This window comes from Anabas testudineus, chromosome 10, assembly GCF_900324465.2.
Source record: "Anabas testudineus chromosome 10, fAnaTes1.2, whole genome shotgun sequence".
NCBI classification, from domain to species: domain Eukaryota; kingdom Metazoa; phylum Chordata; class Actinopteri; order Anabantiformes; family Anabantidae; genus Anabas; species Anabas testudineus.
Genome location: NC_046619.1, coordinates 6082149 through 6100203, shown reverse-complemented (window position 1 = coordinate 6100203; position 18055 = coordinate 6082149). Strand labels below are relative to the sequence as shown.

General features: G+C 41.7%; 2 protein-coding genes across 2 annotated transcripts; one reads left to right on the top strand and one right to left on the bottom strand.

Annotated features, from left to right (window-relative positions):
• Window positions 1–353: 353 nt before the first annotated feature.
• On the top strand, window positions 354–3748 carry LOC113160638 (charged multivesicular body protein 1b-like). The gene is made up of 8 exons (XM_026357989.1): window positions 354–483; window positions 818–915; window positions 1016–1162; window positions 1945–2013; window positions 2119–2226; window positions 2343–2386; window positions 2604–2676; window positions 3078–3748. Exons 1-8 carry the CDS (start codon window positions 468–470, stop codon window positions 3123–3125), a joined length of 603 nt encoding a protein of 200 aa, XP_026213774.1. The 5' UTR covers window positions 354–467; the 3' UTR covers window positions 3126–3748.
• A 7688-nt stretch (window positions 3749–11436) lies between these two features.
• On the bottom strand, window positions 11437–17203 carry tbx22 (T-box transcription factor 22). Its single transcript, XM_026358125.1, has 8 exons — window positions 17065–17203; window positions 16462–16693; window positions 15079–15180; window positions 14834–15008; window positions 13274–13438; window positions 12486–12550; window positions 12181–12266; window positions 11437–12090 (listed from the first exon to the last, which is right to left on the bottom strand). The coding sequence occupies exons 1-8, from the start codon at window positions 17201–17203 to the stop codon at window positions 11555–11557; spliced, it is 1500 nt and encodes a 499-aa protein (XP_026213910.1). The 3' UTR covers window positions 11437–11554.
• Window positions 17204–18055: the final 852 nt, after the last annotated feature.

Here is an 18055-nt window from a genome sequence, read left to right as displayed (position 1 = left end):
TGAAGGCGCATCAAGATAGTTCCCACAAGTCCATATGCAACAGGAGCGAGGGGTCGCGTCACAAACGGACACGTCTGTCTGATATATATAATAATGTGTTCGGTATCTAAATCAACATCAGCTAAAACATGGAGAAAACAGTGGACAGTGCTTCAACGAGCATTTTTAAACACTTCTTCACCAGTCTACAGTTGTATTTTCCTTCTTACCAGAATAAATATCGAAAGTTACATCGAATAAAAATATTTATTTCAACACAGTCCACACCGCGAACATGAAGCTGCCACAGTGCTGCGCTGAATTTAAGCGAATGCGGAAGTGCGCGTAAGGGAAGCATCTCGCTTCGTTACAGAGGAGAATGTAGCTTCAAAAATCAAAACAAACAAGTCTGGGAAGCAAGCGAGTGTCTGCATGCTGCTTATAACTGTACATAACCAGACTGACTGATGGTCTGAGAGTCATTCATCATGTCGAATATGGACAGTATCCTTTTCTATGTGTTCCAACGCACAAAACGGTTCACACAGTACCAAGCTAAATGTAAGCTGGCTTTGGTAGCTAATAGTGTCAGACAGTGGTCAAGCTAGCGTCTAACTTTTGCCCAGTCATTCAGAGATGAAGGAAAACACCAGCAGGTTAGACACCTCGTCTAACGTTTTCAAAAGTTCACTTGCAATTTATAAAAACAAATTGTCTTGCATGCATTAAGAATTGGTTGAATGTCTGTACATGCATCAGCATACAGGGACGTGTTAGGATGTATATTGCTAATGCATTAACATTACTAGGATAAATCACTCCTTGACCAGTCAAACAGAGCATTTGTTCAACCTCAAATTTGCTGCTAAGGAGCTACAACGAAACTCAAAGAAATGTGACAAAGAGGAAAAGGCAGAGAAATCGAAAGTGAAGCAGGTTGGCTTGTTAAATTTCACATTTATATTTCAAATTTAATACAGATCAGTATGTATTATGAAATATTATTCATGTGTGTACTCTTTCCTAATTTTCTCAGGCTATCCAGAAAGGTAATGTGGAGGCAGCTAGGATCCATGCTGAAAATGCCATCCGTCAGAAGCATCAGTCTATTAACTATCTGAGGATGAGTGCACGTGTGGATGCTGTGGCCTCCAGGGTCCAGACTGCAGTCACTATGAACCAGGTGAGGTGTAATGTTAGGTTTAAAGGTATTTCACTGTGCGTGTAATTTAGTTTTGCATTAAAATGATACTACATTTAAATTCAGAAGGTGAAGATCTGCAAAGCGGAACCAGATCAGCCTGTAATGTTGTTTTGTTTTTCTTAACATTCAGTCTATTAAAAGTTCTACACAAAGCAGACAAAGGGAGTGTGCGTGAGTAAAAAACGGCTAGTAGTCATGCAAACAAAAACACATACATAATTACATAATGTCATTAGATTTGCTTCAGACTTTATGTTATTCATTTCTTGTTCTTATGAGAATGACAATCCCTTTTAAAATGCTATAATTTAGATTCATTGTAGGAAAGGAACAATTTGATAGAATAGTACTTATAGCTTATACAAAATTAGGAACACAGTGGGAAGTAGTATCAATGAAAATCAACTCTTACAACCTCCAACATATGAGGTTGAAAGAGGTGTTTTGCATCTGCTTGTTACACAAAACATTAAAACACTAGCATCAATAATGTGCTCTATAGCTTGGTCAACTCTTGGTAGTTTAGTATTAAAAAGAGTAATCCCTATACAGAATAATCCTTCTTGCTTTCAGGACAAGAGCAGTATGACAAATAGTTTAAAGGGTAAAAGTGACACCTAGTGGAAATATAGGATACACTACTTTTTTATTTTCCTTCCAGACCACCATGTCACTATGACTCCATATACCCAGATCCTGTTTTGAATCACCAGGTTAGATAAATAAATCACAAGAACATTTTATTGTATGTGTTTTCCCAGGTATCTAAGTCGATGTCTGGGGTGGTCAAGAGTATGGATGCTACACTGAAAAGCATGAACTTGGAGAAGGTAAACTCTAACCCACATATATGAGCATATGTACATGAAAAAAAAAAGAAAACAAAATGCTCATTAAGATTTGTTGAACCTTGTTTTTTCCATATTCCCCTGCAGATTTCTACATTAATGGACAAGTTTGAAAACCAATTTGAAACTCTTGATGTGCAGACAGCTCAGATGGAAGACACAATGGGCAACACTACCACTCTGACAACACCTCAGGTAACAAACATCAACCAGTCATTTAAAAAATCCTCTGCGTTGCTGCTTATTGGACACTCATGCCTCAGATTGAAGTCAAGCATTTCATATTTTTGAAATTCCTGTTTGCTGTTTAGAATGAAGTGGATACGCTGTTGCACGAGATGGCTGATGAAGCAGGGTGAGTAGGGTGAGCAGTAACATAGTGTACCTGCTTGTTAAAATAAAAAGATAAATGCTGAAGAGCCAGAATAAATTGCAGTAAAAGCTTTATTCAAATTACTTTTGTAGAAAATAAAAATCTAGCAATGTACCTCTATCCCTGTTTACAAAGCAGCTTTTCAATACAAAAAGCTAATTAATATTAATAGTACATGTTTATTTTGCCTGGTTTTTAGGTTGGATCTTAACCTGAAGCTTCCTCCAGGCCAGACTTCCTTGTTGGCATCAACTGTGGCATCAGCAGAGCCGGTAACACATCCATTCTTATCATTATGCTGTTACTGTCATTTGTACATGTGGGAACAGAATTCCCACATGTATCATGTTTACTAGTCCAATTGGCTCACACGAAGTAGTATCCCCCATAAATTAAGCATTTGTAATTTGGAACTTCAGTTCTGTACAATATGTAGATTATTACCAGAAAGTTCTCAAAACACTTCGGTAGGCTCAATACACATCCTCAACATGTACAAAACTTTAACAGTGTCACCAAAATTGTACAGTTCTTGTTCAATTTTGGAGCTTAACTGAAGGCAGGGAACTGATGCAGAAGCAGTGCATTTAGCCATTTTCTACCAAAACAATGATTGTTTGGAATATAGCAATAACACAGATGGGTAGTGGATCATGTTTTGTGTCATCATCAGGACGAGCTCTCCCAGAGACTGTCCAGACTGCGAGATCAGGTATCATGATGAAACAGAAAAATGCCTGTTGAGGAGGGAGAAGAAGGAGGAAACTTGAAATGAAGGCAGTGAAAGAAAGATTGGAGAATAATAATAAAAAAGGTGCCTTGTGCCTGCAAGCTATGCGCCCTCATCTCTTTTCCAGGTTTGTTCTGTTGTGAGAAATCAAAGAGCTGCTTCACAGCAGGAAAGGAAAAGCACTGTTGTAAGAGAGGATGTTTACAGTCCTGGTATTAACAGCATGGAAACATGGTATTCTTAATTTGCACATTTGTATTTAACATGTATTTATTTGCTGAGCAATATGCTGCTATTGTGCTGCTGTGTTTCCTTATTTTTAAAGATTACCTCCCTACAGGATGGAATTGTATTTTTGCAGATTGTACAGAAAAAAGTAACTTTAAAAGCTAATACCTCATTCCAGGCTGTTTATGTGGTGTATTTAAGATGCAAAGTGATATATTTATGTAACTGTCCAATTGTGCATTTACTGACTGACTGGATATTGCTAAGGGCATGCATTTACTGTAACTTATCAGTCTTACCTGCATGATGTGAATATGCTTTGGCGAGGGCTGGAATATTACTGCTTCTCGTCATGTAGCATTAAACACTGTAGTGAGTCACCACACACTTGTATGCACAGCCAGAAAGTCATTAAAAGACTTTTTAACATGTTAGCTGTTTTTTCTTGTCATTCCACCGCCGTGCTTTGGTTGAAGTATGCACCTTTTTCCAGTCCACCCCTCCCCTTACTCTCTTCCAACAGGGAACAGATGAGAGGTCAAAGGTTTCACCTGTGGAGGAAGCGGCCTTATGCCACTCGCATGCCAGTGCCTCATTACACACACACACACACATTTTACCGTATTGTAGGAGAGAGGCAGGCTCAGCTGGGAGCCATTACAGGTGTTATCCAAGCACACACAAATATCTCTACATGAACACACCAGCAGCCGTGTAGCTGATGTGAGTCTTCCAGAGTGACACTCGACCACCTTTGACCCTTTTTATGTCCTTCCCAATCATCATCAGCACACACTTAACTGCATTCACAATCATCATCAGTGGCCCCAGACGGACACAAGTTTCTGCTTTGCCTAATACCAGACACTTTGATGAGTGAATTGTCTGCAGCCTATTTGAGCATGGACATGCAAGTCCTCGTCCGAGTTATCCTAAAAACACTGACCCCAGTCACCCAACAGCTGTCAGTCATTTCTGCCAGGAGTTAGATCACCTAAAATTAAAATTCCATGTTCCTCTGCTGTCAAAGCCACAAAATCGACTTGGTAAGTTTTGTTTTAAATCTATATATAGGCTTCACTAGCCATCCTTTCTCTTTCAAGTATGATTAAAGCCGAGGGAGTCTGTCATTGCCCATTTTTCTCTATGCTGTGTGCATCCCAACACATGCAAGGATGCTTTCTCCAGATGTGCTGGAGACAGCTCTTGCATGAGCGCTGCTCTGGGGGAGACCCGTGTTTGTATATATGTATGTGTCAGGTGTTGATACGCAGTGGCTCTTCCCTCCAGTGCCGTCAACACCTCCTCGTCCTGGTTCCTAGAGGAGTTGTACGTGCTGACAGGCAGGGATCCGGTCAGCTGGTGGTCTGTCCCCATGGCTGACCTGTTTGCCTCTGCGCAGAGTGATGAGCTGCTCAGAGTCACACACACACACACACACACACACAGCTGGCTCGATGAAAAAAGCTCTAATTACAACAAGGGGATTGGTTGGACTTCTACATGATTCACACACAGAAAATGAAACAGTCAGTATGAAGTCAGCCGGCAAGGATACTTGCAGCTAAACACTAATTTAAGGGGCGACAACATCTGGATTATTTCATCATTTCAAAGAAGCTGGTTAGCTCGATGTAAATTTTGCACAAGGACACCCAAGGATAATGTATACAGTAGCAAGTAATGAATTTATATATACTTGTGTTTACTAAGTGTTATTATACCTTTTGTGAAACAGTTTGAAGATCACATTCAGCCTTCATATTTCTTACACTACATCATCATCACTTGTGAGTGGAGACAGTAAAGAGACTCATCGTCTATTTAAGCTGGCTTATGAGATCAGAACATTTCATGTAATAAGGTAGCACAGGATCTTTTTCCCCCTCTTTCTTTCCCCCTTGTCATCTTTCTCACTCTCAACCCCTCTTTTTAAATATTCAATTACTGTCCGTGAAAGGTCAGGTTAAACACAGGAAGCCAAGCTGATTGGTTCTACTCGGATATCGATGGGTATGTGTGACCAATCGCTGTTGCCCAGGGCTTTCCCCAGTCTCCATCTGCTGCTGCCTCTGTGTGTGTGTGTGTGTGTGTGTGTGTGTGTGTGTGTGTGTGTGTGTGTGTGTGTGTGTGTCTAATTGTTCCAGCCCAAGGCTTTCCCCAGTTTCCACTCACCTCTTGACCACCGCTTCCTGTCAGATGTGTTAATGCTGCTTTTAATCACTTTTACTATCTCATGCACACGTACATACACACACACACAGTAGAGCTGGCGTTATCCATCGCTGTTCTCCACGGCCTGTTTCATTAAGATTTAACCAATCTCCTGCTCACACCCACACAACCTCTGTCAGACCCACACCTGATCCCCCACTCAATTCCTCACACTGTTAACCCCCCTCCACTTGACCCTCACCTCACCCTGATATTTCTTACAGTGAAACAACCCGTGAACATGGACATGTATCCTTGTCTTTTATTCTTTACTGTGGCTGTCTACCAGTCTTTGTGTCTACACATATGAATGGAATATGGCATGTACACTTTTTCTATCTGCATACAGTATATTATATTATATTCATCACCTCACATGGGAACAGTGATCTCAGGCTAAAATCACAGAAAACTCATTTAACCCCTTTTGTTTCCAAAATGTAAAAATAAAAATTCATTTCTTAGTTTATTCCAGAACTTTGCTCATCTTTTGTACTTTTTTTCTATTTCTGCTATATTTAGATTCCTACTACTGATGAATGATTTGAATCCTATAGCCTCTATATTTTCTCTTTTGATACTTTCACCTCTGCTTGGTGGAGGTTGTTGGAGATATCACTAACATCGGTGTTCACACTTTTCACAATGCATCTGGCATCAGCTGTTGTTGTTTTCCATGCCCAAACCGTTCTGTGAGAACTGCTCCCTACACCAGTAGTTCCTTTCTCTTACAAAACTTTCCACAATACTGTACTGGAAATGCCCAGTGTTTGTCTCTGTTGATTTATTCTTTTTAAATACAAATCTAGTCTTCACAGCCTAAAACCAAGAATACTATTTATTAATTCATTTCACCAGACATGTTCAGATCCTTTTCACTTAAAATTGGTGTCATTTGATGGAAAAGGTGCTATGCTCTAAATTGTTTATGATATGTAGGTGTAAATACCAGGAAATAAAAGCTGAAATATTAAACTTTGACTCAGAAACATTTTAAATTAAACCCACATGTCTTCAGATTCAAATGTTTTGGCCTATGTTCCAATGCTGTGGCCTGTATCTCCTCAGAGCTGCTGGCATGGCTTTAGACTTTAGATCATTCTAAAGTCATGTTTTGTGTTGTAGATTTAGGTTTTACTATTACTATACTATACTTTCTACCCTGTTCCCAGGTAGTTTATGCAAACGTGTGCTAGTTCAAACAATGAAACATTTTATACAGATTCTTAACTTGTAAGATTGTTGTTGAACCTGCTCTAATTACTATACGTGTCACTTGGCTGGTTATATAAAGTAATTCTGCATTAGGCAGTGAAGGGGTAATAAGAGGTTAATAAGTTGGTCTTTAGCTGATGACAAAATGACTGCCTCCTGATAATGAGGGAAACAGGAAAAGAGGAAATCTATTAATGTATCCCTGGAATTACATTATTATTGTTATTATTATACCATGGAACAGAGGTGTGTGTATGTGTAGAGTGATATGAGTGTGTGTTTATGTGTGTGTGGTGCATATGGTAAAACACTCAGCAGGTCTGCTGTTAGTCACACTCCCGCGTCTCAAATTGAATTAGCGTTGACAGCGCACAGCGCCAGCCGCGTGTATGTGTGTGTGCACTGGGGACACAAACTGTTGGCATGCTGTCTATGTGTGTGTGTGAAACAGAAGAGAAAGACGGCCTTCCCCCCTGAAATCAATTAGGCAAGTATAGGTCTGTAGTAGTGGGGGTGAGAGGGGCACATCCTGTAGAGGGCAGCCCAGACAGACAGCACCATCTGGGACAGCAGGCAGGTCGACCCTGGGTTGAAACATGAAAGAAGCGGGGCAGGGATAAGAAGAGAGGAGAGTACAGGCCAGCATTAAATCACTCTTTTCTCTCCACCCCGTACCCTCACCCCATCCCCTCATCTGCCATCTGATATCAGGCATGGAGCATCATTCTCACTCAATCATGCACCATCTCTTTCGTTTTTCACCCCTCTGTATTTGCCCCAGGAGTGATAACCTGTCATACACAGGAAGCAAAAAGAGGTAAAAACAATCTATCCCTCTGTCAGAGATAGAGGAAAGGAGAAAAAGAATATCTCACATCTCTTGTTCCAAAAGGGTTGATTTATAGATTGGTATTAAATAAAACCAAAGCCCATGAGTGTCTCTCTCTCTCTCTTTCTTTCTCACACACACACACACACACGCATACAAACATGCAACCAAAAACATATGCACCTGTAGAATCCTGCTGTCCATCAGACAGAGAAAGGACTTAGCTCTTTTTATCAGGAGGAGGGACGGTGTGATGGGCATCCCAGGTCAGAGTGTGTTGTATTTGTTGGTCATAAACGGAGTGCTGACAGCTCTCTTCAAGTCACCCTACAGTCAAATGCACAGCGCCACTGAACAAGAGAAGATAACAAAGCAATGAGTAAATGTGATAAGTAATAACTGCCACTGTTATGGAGTTAATCTTATGTTAGGGTTAGAATCTACAGGGGAATAAATGTACACCAAGCTGTTTCAATCATGTATAAGTAGTTAATACACTGTAAGTAACAATGTGAAGTAAAACACTACATTATAAACAAGAGTTTTAGAAGTATTAGAATTAATATATATAGTAATATGAATGGGTGTTTTTGATTCATTAACATGTTAAGAAAATATTTCCATATTTAACCTGATCTAATTGGCTATAATTCAACCCATTTGTGCACTTTGTTTGGTCTGAAACCAGTGGGGAGGAGGGAAGAAGTGAAAGCAGAGAGGTTACATGTGAGAGAGAGAGAGTGCAAGAGCTGTTAGGGTCATTAACACTTTCTCTGATAAATGGCATGAGTGTGAGGCCCAGATGGAGCACTCGGAGGAAAGACCCAAAACACACACACAAACATGCAGGCCAGGTGCCAGGCCACATGTTAAAACTGTTTGTCCTACACTCGTCTTACCTCTGTTCCAGTAAAACAGAGGCCTGCCAGGGAGTACAAGTCCTTTTACTGGCTGTAAGTGGTGACCTACACACACATTATGTACAGATTGAAAAGAGTATAAATACTTCAGACACATGGAATATACAAAGCAAGATCTGCAAGAAGTATCAAAAGCCAAGGAGGCTCCTGGATCTGCCAGCACTTGTGGGATCCAGCGCTAAGAGGAGAGAACTTTCTCTACCTGGGAGGCGAAATATAGGGCAGCGTATGCCTGTGTGATAGGGCAGTAGAAGAGCGGTTAATAACTGTTAAACGGTCCTTGTTTTTCACATTACTCACTTGCCATAATTCAATTTCAGCCACAGCTGGTTTGACTTTCAACTTTACAGCTGAGCTCAGTCACGTCCTATAATCTGGCCTGATAAATAACCAGCTTTTATTGAGTTTGCAGAGAAAATAGCATCCAATATAAACCTTCATGAGGGACTGCACAGAGCCAAATGCAAGTGATGCTGCAGGGCATGAAACTGCGTGATTGAAGCAACCGCGCGCGTGCACACCTCAGCGCTCATGAGCGAGTGTATGGCAACTATTATTAGGAGGTAACTGATGTGTGTGTTTGTGCGGTGTGTGCGTCTGTGTGTGTCCTGTTAATCTAATGAAGGCATGAGTATATTTACATGTCCCGACTCTTCTCTCCTGTTTCAGGATGCCATTTCACATGATTGGAAACAAATGACTCCAGAGTCAAATTTCTCTCCCTTTACTACCTGTCAATCACTGTGGAATGGCCCAGAAGCGTCCCTCCTTATGTTATTACAAAGTGGAATCAGCACAGTTTCCATGTTATTTCAGCCACCACCTTCAAGAGGATCATGTTGACACATTATCAAGCAAATTAACAATGAGGGAGAATGAACAGTGTGGTTAGTCATTGACAGGCTGGTAAAAAGTTAACTCAGCCGCTGCTTTCAAACACCTTTGAGCGCCTAACAAGGTTTTACAGTGTAGACAGGGTTTGCCAAGACAAGAAAGTGCCGTATGAAAGGGTTAGTAGCGGAGGTAGACAGGTTTTTTTACATTTAGACATGAATGTTTCCCCACTTCCAGTCTTTTTGCTGAGCTAGTGTCCTGGCAGTAGCTTCATATTTATTGTACAGACATGACAGTGTTTTCAATTCAGAAAGATTTTGAACTATTTCTTTAACTGTTTCATGCATTCTTCTTCAATTGCAACGTGTGTGTGTGCACAAACATGCTAATTAAAAGCTACAAACTACATGCTGCAATTAAGCACTTATAGTAGCTGGTGGCCACGTCCTTTCCCTCCTCATATTTGCTAAGTGTTTGCCTGGTTGACTATATTGGAGACTGGCCGGTGGGGCGGCTCAGCTCTGCTGGTATGAAAGCAATTTGTCCAATTGAAAGATCGGGAATTAGTTAGAAGTTTAAAAGGATTGTTCCACATAGGCACACAGGGAAATGACAGACAGTATTAAATAACCTGCACAGATTATGTCTGTCTGCAGACAAAGGGCAGACTGTTAGATAGCAGCGCACCTGACTACTCGCTGAAGCGAGGGCCATCCCCTGCTCTGAGTTCCTCAATTATCTCCTTCCTGCTATTTCCACATCCAGGGCATATTATCTCACTGCCACGCTTGGCCATGACAAGTAAATTGCTGTTTGGTTATGACCGTTTGTCGGGAAACTGACCATTTCCCCCCGCTTTGCCTAAACCACTGCTCCTCGCTCTGCTGCGAGAGGGGGTGAAGGAGGGATGGCGCTGGGTTTTTGAGTCTGAGCTGAAGGCAGGAATTATCACATCAGCGGCTAAACGGGCGTGCCCCCTTTGGTATGGACAGAAAACACAGCTTTTTGCTGGCCCACAGTTGAGAGAGGTTTTCATGCACACCGACTCTCTGTTCTTCACTTCTCTGAAAGCCTTCATGTGTCTGAAAATCGAGCACTCACACAACAGTATTGATTTACTGTTGATCCTGGAACAGTGGTACAATAATGACTACAATGATGATGACACGGCTGCTTTAGCCCGTGTTTGCCTCCAAGGAGCCTTTTTCCAGCCTTGTTACAGACTGTGACTAATAAAGGCCTCTACAGAGTAACCATTTCACCTCCATGCCTCTCTGATTAGTCCTATTATTGGTAATAAAGTCCACGGGTGGAAACGGGCCGTCTCATTTCTGGCAGCTGTTCTTCCCCTAAAATCACAGAGCGACCTGATGAGCTCATATTATTAGTCAGGGGTGGCCAAGCCTGACACTGGGATTCAACTGAGTTTCTAGTGTGCAAAAAAACAAAGCAGACTTTTCTTCAGAACCAATGTATTGTCTGTACTATCAACAACAAGAGGGGATTTTTGTATCCTTTCTTACAGGAAATCACTTCCTGTTGCCCAATGGCACATATGTGTTCTGTTTTACGTTGTATGTTCGTGTCAGTGGAAGTGGAAAACATGGAAAAGCTGTTTCTTCGCCCACTTAGTTTACATGTACTTTGTACTGTATATAGAAAAACACAATTTGAATACTGATTTATGAGATTAACAAAAATATGAAAAATACTTTAATTGGCACTTACGGTCAGTTTAACAGTCTTCCCCATGTTCATTAATAGTTACAGTATAGTACATACTTCAAGTCCTACAGCTGATGCTCTATGGTAAAATCATTACAGCCTGTGTAGTAGTTAAGTTAACCACAGGGTCATTGCTTTCTGTGCTGACATCACATTTACATTCTGGCTACATTTTTACGTGTCCAACCTTAATACCGATGTGCTCTTTTTTTTTTCTTTTTTTTTTTTGCATAGTCTGCACAGTGTAAACGAGTTGCTCACAATCTGCTTCCAGTTTTGTGCTGGTAAATCCAACATGGTACAAAATCATTCTTAAATATAAAATTGTCCCCTCGGTCACAGCTCTGTCTTTATTGCTCCGTTTCCTCAAAGAGGATCAGCTTTCTCTGTTTTGTTGCAATAAGCCTTGGCTTATTATACTCAATGGGCCAGAGCCTGCAAGTGCGGTCCAGCTGTCAGAGGCAGTGGTTGGTGGTTGGGTGCCACGGAGACTGGCGCAGCACACAGTCTGTGGTGTCTTCAGCTAGTTTGGCGTGCTGAGAAATAGCTGTGAGGTGGGGGTTCAGGGGGAAGCTGTAGCGGTAGAGAAAGTGCGGCCCTGCAGTGTCAGACAGATGAGGGAGCAGAGAAGGACCCTGAGCGCTGAGGGGGCTGTGCAGGGGAATGAGGCTGGGGGAGCCACCTGGAGATCCATGAAGACTTGGGTCTCTACAGTGGGGAGGTTTTTTCCCCTGCAGAGCAGAAAGCAGTGAGAGGTCTGTTAGTGGAGACAGAGGGGGCAGGCCTCTTAGTCTGTCGGCTCCCAGAGAGGAGAAGGCTCGACTGGGCAGCAAGGACGATGTGGGCGAAGTCTTGCCATAGAGTGGGAGAGCGAGGGTGTGGAGAGCGGCGTCATGGCAGGAGAGCGTGGAGACCGAGAAAGGGTGAAGGGGCGAAGACGAGGAGAGAGGGAGGAGGCTCTTCATACTGCTGCTGGGCGACCCCGAACTCCCTGTTGAAAAAGATGTCGGAAACTTGAATCACAAAGATAAAAGACGAAGAGAAGAGAAATGAGAAAGTAATGAGAGTTGCAGCACTGTACCTTGGAGCTGTATGCTGAATGGCTTCAAGTCCAAGTTAAGAGGGCATCTCCAGGGATATGACTCCAACAAGCCATCCAACACACCCCTACACACACACACACACACAAGTAAAGTAAAAGTAGCAAAAAATGTTTTTCCTGGTTTTTATATATTAATTCTGAGAGGTGTGAAATTCTGCACTCCACAGTTCAACTTTGTTTGAACATTTTATGTGGCATCAGGTTTCAGTAGTTAAACCTTAAATCTCTCTTGGCTCTTTTAGTGGAGTACTTTCTGAGCTAAAGCAAGTGTTGGTGCTCAGTACCTATTCCTTCCTGGATCTCTGAAGCCCTTGGCAAAGGGGTTCCTGTCGATCTTCAGTTTTGTGATCTCGAGAGAGAGAGAACAGACAGGAACAGTTAGAGAGGACATGTCGAGTGGTGACGTGTTAAGCTAACAATGAGCTCAGCTTTACAGCAGTGTGGAGAGTGGCGGAGCTCTCCCTCGGGCACGGCATCTCCCAGCAGCACCCAGGGCGAGCAGCCATGTCAAACAGGGTTCTTGGAGAAGGGGGTTTGAGGTCGTACAGTTTTATATGGTGCTTTGATGGGCTGCGAGCTCCAGCAGTCAGCCCAGTCACAGCTCGTTATTGAGTTTCTGTAATAATATGTTCGTTGATTGTAAAATGAGCCCTGATGAAAAGAGCTGGCAGTCCCAGCGGACAGTTCTGTTACTGGAGGAATGGTAGCCAACAGTGGGGTCAGCTCCTCTGTACGGGAACACACACACACACACACCCTGTCTGAGCAACTGGGCCAGCTGAAAATCAGGACATTGCAATTTATGATTTGGCTGAGGCTGCAGGGAAGTGGGCCTCATCATCTTCTTGATGTGATGATTTAAACATTCTTATGAGAGGTCAAATACGCCTGAGCTGTTGATTGGATCATCACAACAATCACTGTGTTGATGATGACAACTGGACATCTGTGTTTTTTAATAATATTAAATTGCAAATACTTGCACATTTTCAATATATATTCAGTGCACAAAGTATCTTAACCAACAGTATTTTACAATTCTGTAGGATAATCCAGCTTCAGAGAGTGTTACCTGTTGATTCTGGTAGGCTGTGACTGTTGTGAACTCAGTTTCTGGAAAGGAGAAAGTGTGCACTCCCTCAGCAGGCAGCGACTGGATCTGCGACAAGTCCATCCTTGGGTCATGTCGGAAGATGTGGACACGTGGCTTGTATTTGTGCATGGACTGGAGAATAATCTGTATTAAGAGACAAAGATAATATTTAGCCTTTTATAGCATGAACCTCAATTATATCAATATCTGAAAAAATGAATTGCAGAGAGGACTGTGCCAATGAGCCTCAACATTAAACCACCTGTTGACTGAACTGAACTGTGGCCTGCCTCCAGCAGGCGTCCTAAGGCAAGACCTCCTTACGCTTACCCTGCTCTTGCCTGGTACCTTGTTCCTCACTTGTAAATTTATGGATAAAAGCGTCTGTCAAATGACTATATGTAAATGAACAATATAGGCTGTTTAATCATAATTTAATTATCCAAACAGTACCAGTAATTTCTCAGCTGATCAACTATTGGTGCATTTTATGAACTAAAGGCTTCGGCTCTTCAGTATTTATCTGGTTGTCCAATAATTCATGGGTGTGGCCAAAACTCTACAAATTCAAATGTCTTTAAAGATATCAACACTTAAACTCCTGGGCAGATCAGGCTCTCGTATTATTTTTGCATGTAATATATTCCTTGGTACTCCAGTAGGCAAATTGCTTTAACCTCACCAGTTCTGTGGAAAAGTAATTAAGTGATAAGAAAACACTTATTTAAAACCATGTCCCTCGCTATCCGTCACAGAAAATAATATGCTGCAAATTAACAAAACCTGACAAAAACTACAAACTACACCTAATGAGTGAATTAACAAAAACAGTAAATATCGTTAACATAGTAGGTCACATGAATGATCATCAACTATTTAATATAAATACACACAATTGTATATATTGTATTAAAAAGTACGTGTTTACTGGCGGGGAGGATTAAAACTTAACTTGAATAAATTAGGTCCCCAGAATGTAATTTGTTTATAGTGTACTATTGGTTAGATATTATCATTATATTCATTTTGAACATTTAAACTATTTTGTGAAATAAACTGAGAAACTAAAATATAATATTAAAAAGAACAGTAAAACTGGTCAAACCTTTACAAACCTTCAGTGTATACACATGTATGTATTACATTTAGACTTTAAAACCAAAATCAGTGAAATAACAGTTCCTCAGAGGCCTCTCACTGATCACACCATGCACTGTGAAGAGCAAACCTAAGCTCAGCAGTAAAAAAGACGTGTGGTATAACACACACTACAATATATATATAATATAATATAAGAATCCCTCAGTGTCTCACTATAGTTTAAAATGTGACAACACCCTGCTGCTCCTTCACTTGTAAATTCACTACAGAAATGCAAAGACTCAGAGCTGTTTTACATCCTGTTATAAATCGAGCCATGATTTCCACAACATCTGTCTCACTCTTAAATCCATTACGCTGCGCAGGCACTATCACAGTAATTACACACCATCCAGCTGAATAAAAAGAATGCAGCTCATGTTCGGGTGTGTTACCTACATGTCCCTTATCATCCATTTCATTGTTGGTGAGTTTCACCCGGTCAAAGCTGACGACCTGACGCATCCACGTCTCTCCTGCGCACGGGGAGTCCGGGTGCACGTAGAGCCGAGGAGAGATGCAGGAGTGATCCGTGTTACCAGCCACCATCCACTGCGAGCTGTGGTACACATACCTACAGGGGATATATACACGTAAGTACATTTTGAATTTGTAGGTATGTTTGGTGTATTTTAGACACACACCTGTAGCGTTTGGAGTCCACGGGCATGACGTCCATTGCGATGTAATACTGCTGGCACGGGTCCAGATTGCGCACTTTGACGCGCACAGAGGGAAACATTCTCCTGCGGGAAGGCGGCAACTTCATTATGTAGTAGAAATGATAAATCAATTTTCAACTAATGTCGCTGTTAAATACGACATGGTAAAGGTAAACATGTGTAGAGCCTCCGTGGATTTCACATCCCAAAATAAGGCAGAAAGACAAAGTTAAGGATGTGGCGGCCAAGTTCAGAAAACAGTTCAGGGACCCCGAGGGGCCGTGAGGGCATCTTCACAGCCCAGATTTACGACGTGTGTTCTCAGTAATGAACTAAACTTAACTTAGATCAGCAGATATTTATGTCCCAACAACTCACATCTGAAAGGACACTGGGCTACTTATCAGACCTCAAATTCATTTGGAACTGAAAGACAGAGTTCACTTAATGTCTACACCACATGTCTTTGTTTTGCAGTTTAAAGTCACGGGTTGTGTATAAATGTCTTATTTGTATTTATTTCTGCCTCCAAACGACTGAAAACCTTTAACTAAAATTAGTTCGCTCTCATATTCTTTTAGATACCTCAGGATTCACAGTGTTCATAACACACTTTATGATTCCAAAACATCTGCAAAAATAAAAAACGGATATAAAACAAGTTATTTCCACAAGCGCAGTTTCTGGTCCGGAGCCGACGTTTTATTAGCTGATCATTATCACGTTCAGCTCATTTGTTTAGAAATTGGTTTTGTTTTAAAATCACAAGTTCGGTTGCGGAACATTCAAAGCTGCGTGCACCTGATAAACGCGCACCTGTGCACAACAGTTAACGTAAAAAGTTATATTATCTGCTGTGTCATTGATAATGACCACTCGATCTAGTATTTCCATTATAGTAGACACCTCGACGAGGAAACTGGAGTTTAATGACAACGAATCGCAAACGAAAAAGAGCTTGGGGATTTGTGTTTCCTTTATCAACCCTGTTTAAGCAAATGACGTCTGGGTGCAGAGTGTGAGGCCTTCTGTCTGAGTTTTACCAAGTTTTTAAATAAATGTCTATACATTTTCAAAAGCGATATAGATTTTTTAAATATTCTATCCTAAATCTATCCTATCCCAAATGACACATTACTGATAGTTCCAGATCAAAATGTGGAAGCGCATGCAGACCATACAACATCCACACAATAGTATAAACTCCACAGGCTACAGTCTTATATTCTAATTCATGGTCAGATATTGATTGCTTGTATGTAGGCCAAATACATTTTTTGGAGTTTGCAGCTAAATTTGCAATAAAGCAAACCTTTCCACTGCAAAATTCAGCCAAGTCCTCCTCTGGTGTCCATGATTTTATACCTGCCAGCTTTAGTGATGATCATCTCGGTGCCGATCTCATAGAATCTCTTCCACAGCTCGGAGCCCTGCAGCTCTACGCGGACCTCTCGCTCCGGGCAGTAATCGCTTTCCTCCGTCTTGCTCTCCTCTCTGCCCGAGCAAGCCTCGTCAGTGCCTGACCTGACAGTCCGTCTCCCCGGGTCACAGGACTTGTCATCTGGCCTCAAACCTACTTTCTCCATCTGGCTCGCCCCTGAAAAATGCAGAAAAGCAAAATAGGTGATGAACGGAGCAAAGCAATATATTTAGAACAGTGACATCAAACTCATTTGTGGGTCATTGTAGCAAACTGATAACTTTCTTTAATTTTTAGAATAAGTAATATAATACGTTTTATAAAACGAAAACACAGCACGTTGCTCCAGTATTTCATTCAATAACATGTTTGCAAAACCTAACTTTCTGATGAAAAAGAACTGTTTTGTTGTGAACAGAAAATTAATATGAATTGTTGACCAAAGGGCACAAATCGTTTTATGAGTGCGTTCAGTTTGCGCCGTGTTGTCCATCCCGTGCGTAAAAAGCCCGCATTAAAGCCGAGACATGAGTTTCTTCCAGTCTCACCGGTGAAGATGCTCGTATCGCCGCTGGTGTCTCCAGCCGAACTCGACTCGTGACCTTCAGACAACTTCATCCTCTTGCAGGATTTCCCGACCAGCGCTTCCACCGAAAACGCGTGAGCCCGGGAGCTCAGACCCTGCATCTTGTCGAAATATTCCGTCTTTCTTCTGACTTTATATCCGTCTGAACTTCTATTTTGTGCCGCACAATCTTCAGTGTCCCAGCTCATCCAGAACCGGACGGGGAGGAACAGGCAACAGCAGCACCTCAAGGAGCCCCTCTTCTCTCTCGGTGCCTCTGTGACCCTGCGTAATTGATCCGGTGTGTTCCCATGTGTTCTGCGAGACGCGCGCCTTCATCCAAAATCCTTGATTGTTGGCACGCCTCTCGTCCTCACTGCAATATTTACCTCTCCCACTTGATCCGTTTCAGTGTCTCCTCTTTCCTCTGTGTCTTACAAAGAGCTTGTTCCTCTGGTCCCTCTCTGCGCGTCACAGAGGGAGGGAAGAGCGTGCAGTGCATTCCTCCACATGGCCTGCGCTGCAAAAAATATCCATCCTATAATCTCGGCCTCAAAATCCCGGAGCGTTTGCTCGTTTCATTACCAGTCTGAAAATCCTAAAATGAAATGGCTGTAAATGAAACATTATGTAGTAGGATAATTACTTTTCTGCATGCGGTCATCTGGTTTTCTTCTTTATATTTGTCGGTGCTTTGAAATAAACGAGACACTACATGTATCAGCACCATCAGGTGAAATCTAAATCAAAACACAATTAATTCAAGTTAATATAAAAAAGAAAAAAAGTGAACCAACCTTATAAATGTTGTTTCTTCCAGCAGAAATGGAGGTAACACATGAGACTGAACAAATGACTTTTACTTTTTACAGTGTGCGATCTGTGCGCAAAGTAGCAGCTAAAACGCGCGACGCGCCACTGTCGGTTTTTACTGCACACCTTTACCTGAACTTCATAAATATATATAACTTAAT